The 8,450-nt window shown below is 41.4% G+C and overlaps 1 protein-coding gene across 1 annotated transcript; it reads left to right on the plus strand.

Moving 5' to 3' along the window:
* Window positions 1-394: 394 nt before the first annotated feature.
* LOC116917601 (homeotic protein female sterile) lies at window positions 395-8,226 on the plus strand. The gene is given in 4 exon segments (XM_045169390.1): window positions 395-414; window positions 3,287-4,016; window positions 4,018-4,085; window positions 6,436-8,226. Coding segments are annotated over 3 exon segments (1,263 nt in total). The 5' UTR covers window positions 395-414; window positions 3,287-3,350; the 3' UTR covers window positions 6,965-8,226.
* The last annotated feature ends 224 nt before the right edge of the window (window positions 8,227-8,450 follow it).

Genomic DNA, 8,450 nt, shown 5'->3' on the forward strand with positions numbered 1-8,450 from the left:
TATCCAAGCCTGGTCGTTTTACCTTAATTGGATTATTATGCTAGCAGGAGCATGATAACTATTTACCTAATCATGGAGTTTGAAGGAAAAAAAAAACGAATTTCGGGGAAATTTGTGTGTTGATTAGTTCGATAGAATTGGAAGGTGTTGATCAACAAAAAAAGGGGGGGGGATGCAGGGTGTGGTGCGTGTTTTTTTTGGTTTTTTTCCCGCTATTTCTTTCGTGAATGACCTTGTTGTAAACATCGCATTCAAGATTACCGGTATGCCAGTTTGATGTGTCACCCCCCCCCTCTCTTATTTATTTTATTTTTCTTGTTAAATTCCGCCCTTTTTTTTTTTTGATTGTTGATTATTAGGTGGATAGTTGTTCTACAAGTTCCCCCTCCCCCCCAGGTGTTTTTAGGGCCTTGGGTGAGTGAACGGGAATGTGTTTTTTTTCGGGAGAGTTTGGCGACAACGTCAGAAAGTTTGAAACGTGTCGCGTTAAAGGTGAAAAACGGAAGAAGATTCAAAGAAGGAAAAAAAAAAAAAAAAGATTCAAAGTCATTTGATGCGCAATTCAGACGCAATTTGTTAGCCCATTGTTGCCAAACAAGTTTGGAGACCATTTTTCGATTGGACGAAAGTTTAGCGAAAAAAAACTAGGCCGTCATGTTCATTAAGGGAAATGGACAAGTAATAAAAAATAAAATGATGCCAGTCAGCAAAAGTGGGGGAAGAGATTACCATTTTTACGGGGCCATTTTTAGGATTCAGCGCGTTGCGTTGCTCCTCATCAGTGCATTGTCAAATCGATCATTGGAGCGCGCGCAATCGAATCGAACCGTCATCAACAATCAACGGAGAAAAGACGGGCGTCTACGTAATTAGGGCTTTTGAAAATAAAAATCAAAAATCTTCTTCTCTACTTCGTCGTAGAAAAGACATTTTTTTTTTCACAAATATATTTTCGGGAATTGTTGTTGTCGGCAACGCAAAGTTTAAGTCGATTTTTTTCTTTTTCAGACGCGCTAACGAACACCAATTCTCTTCTGCCCCTTTTTTTTTTTATATGTCTGTGTGTGACTTTTCTTGCAAACCTTGTGTGTTAGTACTAGCAAGACGACTGATAATCCCCCCCCCCCCTTCATTAGAGAACCATTTCTCTCACTCGACCATCGTTCCTCTCTCTCCCCCTCCGCTCGTTACGAGCCGACACCCGAACCTTTTGGCTTGTTCTTCTTCAACTCTGAATCAAGCAAAAGCAAAAGAAAAAAATGTGTATACAAACATTGTATGGAATTGGTTTCTAGCAAACGATTTTGATGATTGGGCTCATCGTTGGGGCTGAAGGAATTGATTGCATAAAGATAGGAGGTCAAACGAATGATGGGTGGTGTAGGGCTCGCTCGGCTCTTGGACATGTTGAAAAGAGGATAACACAACAAAAGACGAATTATTGTAATTATTTTTTTTTTGCGTGTTCTCTATTTCAATTAGAAAATGTTTGACTTGAAACAAGGTGATTTAATTATGCAAAATGAAACACAACGTTCCCCTCCCCCTCCTGTTCCCCCGTTTTTAGTCTCTCGGTAGTTCTGAAATATCAAAGTTGAATTTGACCCGAGTCAAAGCGAAATGTTTAATCTATATAATAATTATTATATATAGCCAAACACGAGACGTATAGTTTTAGATGTGAAGTCTGTGTAAAGCGAGTGTTCCCTACCTCCTGCCCTCACTCACTCACTCACTCACTCTAGCGCTAATTAGCTCATTAAGTCTCGCTTGGGCTTGTTGTTTGCAGCAGCCAGACGAGGAGGGAGGCAGAAGAAACACAGCAGGAGAAGCTCGGCAGCGTTGGATGAACTTCCTCTGCTGCTGCTGCTGCGTTTTTTTGCCAATTAAAAGGATCACACAAATAAAATTTTAAAAAAAGAAACAAACTTAATTTTTTTTTTTTCTCCTCCATTTCCTTAAACGAGGGAGTTGGGATAGACGGATGATGTCACGGGGACGGACATGGGAAATAGGAGACTAGGAGAAAAGAGATGAAAGACGAGCCCACGGGCCACATTGAACGGATTTTCCTGTTCATTATAATTTACCTCGTCGACGCACGCATCATCCAAGCAACTAACTAACTAAGTAGAATAAATATCCTCTCTTTCTCTATCTCTTCGTGAAAGGGATACCAAAGTTCTCTCTAATGAACCCCCCCCCCCTCGTTCAATAAAAAAGCCTTTTGTTGAGCAGAGATGCCCTTGTAAGCTTCATTTGCTTGATTGCCAATTTTCCATCTTTTTTTTTAAATTGTTGGTCCGTTTTTTTTTGGTTTTGTTTTTAATTATTTATTATTCGATCGTTTGAGAACAGATCATACGCACGCAAACAAATCAGTTTCGAATGGCAACCGACAGGCCGTTGATGCGAAATATTTTCTATCCAATTGTGGCCGAGTCATTCAAACTAAACCGCCTTGTTTATTGTAAACCAACAGGTTTTTTTTCTTTTCTAATTATATACCTTCAGAGAGATTTGTATATATTATATATTTTTTTTTATTTAGCTTATTAATGACTGACGATCGTGTTTTCTAATGCGGTGTAGGTAGTTGGACTACTACCCCCACCAAGGATTTATTTCGATGCTTGCCTGCAATTACCGAGAATGAATCTGCGCTTTTCTGTACTCCCTTCTATCTTATTTCGATTTATTTATTTTTTTCCCTTCACATGAGTTCCCTACACCCTGAAAAAACAAAACAAAAAAACCAACAATCTTTCAGGGCATAGCTGATTAACATTTTGTTTTTTGTTTTGGTTTGTTTGGAGTCGGTCACAAATAAAACGGGGAGGGGACGCAACACAAGCGACCTCAAGCGGGGGGAGGTTGAAAATAAACCGAGACCGTCTTCTTATGTTCTATAGCCATTAGGTGTGTGTCTCTTGCGTTTTATTTTTGGAAAGACATTTTTTTATAATTGGGGCACCCGTCCACCTTTTTCTTTATCTCTTTCGAATCTTGTCAGCTTGACAATCTTTCGCCTCATTATGCGCCGTATTCCGGTTCGTTACTTTTTCCCTCGTTCCAACAGAACAAGAGGATTTTTTTTTTTAAATCTTTTTTTTAACGTTCACTTATTCCTTTTGGAAAAATTATGAACTCGGTTGACGTCTCGTAGGAATAGAAGAGACAATTGTCGATTTAATTTGATCCGTTATAAAAAAAGTCAATGACGTCACGACCCTTTTTATTTACTTTGAATTGATTATTAAAACGTCTGTTTCTTTGTTCTTGACAGATAACGAAGACAAAAGAAAAAGAAAAAGAAAAAACATTGGGATCCTCTTGATTAATTAAGAAGAATGATGAACCCGATGAATCACATGGCCACCCATTTTCCAGGTGATATGGGTGGCTATGGACAACATCACACAGGCCCCGGACCAGGTTCACCTGCCCAACAGCAAGCGCACGGTGCGGGCGGACCGGTCGACGGCATGAATGGGTTTCGCGCTATGCAACAACAACAACAGCAACAGCAACAGCAACAACCGGCTGGACCCAATGCCATGTTCCAGGGGCCAGCCATGGAAAGCCAACAGCAAAGGTCGATGATGGGCAGCAATGCGCACATGGCCGGCGGTCAAGTGGTGACTAATAATATGATGAACGGCTCTTCGATGGCGCTCGGGCCTGGTCCGATGAACGGCATGATGAACATGCAAATGCCTCCTCAACAACAGCAACAACAGCAACAATCTCAGATGGGTGCAGGCGGCATGCAACAGCAGCACATGATGCAGCAACAACCGCAACAGCACATGGGCGTGCACATGGACGGCAGCAATATGGTGGGAGGCGGTGGCGGTGGTCCAGTGGTGGGCCAGCAGCAACAGCAAGGCGGCAACGGCCAAGGAGTCAGAGCCTGCGCCGGATGCGGTGGCAAGATCCTGGAGCGTTTCCTCTTTCACGCGCTCGATCGTTTTTGGCACCACGGATGCCTCAAGTGCTCCTGTTGCGGGGCCCGTCCTCGCCGACATCGGCGTCTCGTGCTACACTAAAGCCGGAATGATCCTCTGTCGAGCCGACTATGTCCGGTAAGTCTTCCATTTACCTCCTTTCAATTCATTTTCATTTTCGCATGTCGTTGTGCAATAGCCGCGATTTAATTTTGTTGTTTTTATTTATTTTTATTTTTTGAAATGACGTCACTAAAAGCTCAGAGAGAGTTGGGCCGGCTATGATGCCATTGGCTCTTGTGTACATTATTTAGCGACTCTCCACTCGATTTAACGAGACACTCTCTTAAGTAATTGGCCATTTCCCCTCTCTCCCTACCCCCACACATTTTTTACTCTCTCTCCCTTCTCTCTGTTCGCTTATTCTATACGCTCTCTCGTGTGTTGCCATGACGACGTCTTAAGACACAAGCCCACACCACTTCCTTTTTTTTTTGTTTTTTTCTCACTGTAGACGAGCATTTACTACTAGTGAGTAGTATGGCCCACTCTATTTTCTCTTTTTTATTTTTATTTTTTTCAAAGAGTAGGTTCTCTTTTATTTTCTTACTCAATACTCATCCCCCCCCTTGCTCCCCCGTTGATTATGCATGCGCACGGATGGCGACATGTCTCACCGAGATTTTCACTCAACAGCAAAAAAATCGGGGGGGTTGGGCTCACGTTCTATTGAATGAAAGAGGAGAGAGAGAGAGAGAGTGGATTTACTTGACGAAACGCTGCCCTTTTTTTTTTTTATTATGCGCACTGCTTTTTATTTTATTTGCATATGTGATCCGTTTCGGCCATCTGTGTTTTTTTTTTTCCTTACTCCCACTCGCTTAGGTCAACTCACAAATTTTCTTATTTGTGTGTGTGTGTACGTGAGGCTGAACGTAATCGACGGATTGCAGACGATAATTTTGTTATTGTTGTTTCAATTGAATTTGAATATTTTTAAATTGACGTACGCGTTTGAGTTTTTTTTTTGGACGGGGGGCAGAAGCTTTTAACGATGACGGTGTTGAGTTCAATGTTTGTGTGTGTATATATCCATCACCTGCCAAATGAATTTGCTGGCCTCCCCCCCCCCCTTTTCCCTACCCTTTGCTCGTCGTGAACACACGCACTCATTATTATTATGCCAACTGACTTATATAAAACGCTAAGCCCCCTCACCCACACACCCCCGTGATCTGGGTTTGTGTGTGTGTGTGTATATGTATATGTGTGGGAGTGTGTAAACATACAAAGAGGGGAGCAGGAGGAGGAGGAGGAGTAGCTAATTAAACGAGAACAGAAAGCTATCGTTGTTTCTTGCATGGAAAATGGGTTCGGAGTTAATTAAAGTCCACCAGCTTTGTGTAATGTGTGTGTGTGTGTATATATATATGTCGGTGTGTAGAAGAGAGAGATGGGGTAGTGGTGATGGTAGGGGGGTTAGGTTGGAGGCAGAGGGTGATAGATCAATACCATCACCTTACTCGTTACTAGATGATGAACAGTGGAGAGAGATCGTATCCCTTCCTCTCTTTCCACTCTGCTTGATTAGCTCATTCAAAATGGCCGCCATGCATCGAAACTGGCTGATATCTCTCTCTCTTGCTCAATGTAGATGCATGTTCGTGTTTTCAAAGCCCCCCCACTCTGCACTCTTTTGTGTGTGTGTGTGTGTAGTTCACCCCGTGAGGCGGAGTGGGAGGTTAGTAATCCAATCAAGTCCAGTCGCATACGAAAACAAAAAGAAGGAAGAGAGAAAAAAAAGGGGCAATCTCATCTTATCAAAGTTACGACAGTGTTTTGTTTCCAGTTTTTTTGTTTTGTTTTTTTGTTGTGTGTCGTCGGTCCGATTTGATTGGAACAGGCTGTGTAATCCAGCCAGTGTGACATATCCATTCCAGGATATGTAGACGCAGCTACAGTTCTTATATATATATATATAGAGCAATAGCGATCCATCAGAGTTCTTTACTGGATTACATCCATCCAACTATATCGTCCTTCCATGTCTCTCTGTGTGTGTGTGTGTGTGTGTGTCTCGCAGTTCTAGCTGCTACTTGCATCGATAGCCAAAACACTTTCACCACCACTACCATGAAAGAAAGAAAAAGAGAGGAGGAGAAGCAGAAGCTCTTGGGTGTAGTTGGGTAATAAATAAATACGCCTTCGGGGCAAAGACATGGGCAAAGCTTTCAGGTCGATTGTATCAAAGGCTGAAACAATTTTCTCGTTGATTATTAGAGTGTTGCGCCAAAGTCTTTTACGTGCAACGTGTGTCAGTTTTCTTCTTTTTTTTTTTTTTGAAAGGGGGGAGGAGGAATCCGGAAACTGGTCGTTTGTTTATTAGAATGGAAGAAATTTCAGTTGAGACGAAATCAACTTCATTTAATTTTTATCTATTTTCTGGATTGATTGATTGATTTGATTAAAATTTGATTGTGACGTTCAGGTTATTTGGGAGTTCGGGAGCGTGTTCAGCGTGCGGTCAAGGAATTCCTGCCAATGAATTGGTGATGAGAGTCGGTGGCGCTGGGCCGGCCGGCGGTCCTGGCGGAGGAGGAGGAGGAGGACCTAACGGAATCCATCCGCCATCAGGTGGCGGCGGCGGCAATGCGGCCGGCGGCGTCTATCACGTCAAGTGTTTCGCCTGTACCAAATGCCAGACGCAATTGATGCCCGGCGATCGGTACGCCCTCATCGGCGGCAGTTTGTTGTGCGAACAGGATTGCCACAAGATGATGAAGAACAACAACAATAACAACAACAACAATAATAACGCCAACAACAATAATCACGCCGGACCCGGCGGCGGTGGAGCGGGTGTCGGTGGGGGTGGCGGAGGTGGTGGTGGCGGTGTCAACCAACCACCGGGAGCAGGTGGTCCCGGAGCGACGGGTACCAACGCCTCAACGGGTGGAAGTGGGGGAGGTCCCGTCCGGAAAGGCAAAGTCGGCCGGCCGAGACGGAGTCGAGATTAAATTTTGTTTTTGTTTGTTTTTTGGTTTTGTTTTTTTTGTTTTTTTTTCTCTTAAATAATCCTCCCGTTTGATCGTTATTTACTTAATTTCTGATGTAATGAACGAGAAAAACAAAATGGCGGGGTTTAAAAAAGAAAACGTGTATGTTTAACAGATTAAAATAATGAACAATTTTGTTTGAACAGTAACAAATCGTTGAAAACAAAGCGGAAAGAAGAAAAACAAAAATAGACCTTTGTATGTGCGTGTGTGTCTGTTTGTATAAAAAGGGGTCGATCTGAATTGTTTGAAAAACAATTTTAAAGTAAAACAAAACAAAAACAAATGGGAGGAATAACGATGCTAATAATTAATTATTACGATGAAGATGACACGTGTTTGTATTTTGCCTCCCTCCCCAGTTGAATTGAAATTGTCTCGATTTTCTTTTGTTTTTGCTAAGCTCGCGTGTGTGTCTACACACATTCTATACCTTCCTTTTCTTGATTTAAAACAAACAAAACAAACCGTTGGATAACAGAACAAAAACAATAATATTGCAAAAAAACAAAACATATTGGGAGATCTCTCGCGCTCCGAACCCGATCGCGTCTTGTACAGTCCCTTTATAACCTCCCGACTTTCACCTGTCTCTCTCTCTTTTATTATTATTATTTTTTTATTTTATACTACCGCCTCTATTACCCCGTCTGTCACGTGTTTCCGGTTTGAACAAGCCGGAACTGCAAGAATCCACCTTTGTTTCTGTCAAAAATCTCTCAACTCGCAAATCTTTGAAAACAAAAAACAAACTCAACTGTCCCTCACAAATTTCTCAATTTATTTTATTTTATTATTATTTTTTTTTTGTGGAAATATTATTATTATTATTAGCCCGTTCTGTTACGCGCGTGAAAGAGCGTATGTCAATTCCTTCTCAATTTTTTTTTATTTTTAAATTTTTTTAAATAAAATTCATTTGAAAATGCCCCCCGGCTCCTCCCGTTTTAGTTTGTTGTTTTAATTATGTAATTTTTTTTTTTTTTAACTTGTGCAAAAATAAAACCCCGATTGGGTTTGGCAAAAAGACACACAAAAAAAAAAGATTTTGAGAGAAAATGATCGCGCATTTGATCCCCTCCCCCATTTTTTTTTTTGTTATCTCACACGATTGTACCATTCCCTCCCAACTCATCCCATCTGCCCTCTCCCTCAAGCGCACTCCCTCCTCCATTTGATCAATAAAAAGAAGACAAAAAAAAACAAAACAAATGAAATTCCAATTTTTCGACCAATTGTCTCTTTTCTTTTATTATTTTTTTATTTTAAAAAATTGATAGATTTCAAACAATTCATTTGATTTGCTAATATCATCAATTAGCAAGTAGTAACTTCATAGGGGAACTACGTGTCTTGATTCAATCACCTTTTACTTGTGTCAATGGGGTTCACTTTACTCCCCCCTCCCACACACACACACTATCCGAAATTGGACAGAGAGTTTCCA

Source organism: Daphnia magna, linkage group LG2 (genome assembly GCF_020631705.1).
Source record: "Daphnia magna isolate NIES linkage group LG2, ASM2063170v1.1, whole genome shotgun sequence".
Lineage (NCBI taxonomy): Eukaryota > Metazoa > Arthropoda > Branchiopoda > Diplostraca > Daphniidae > Daphnia > Daphnia magna.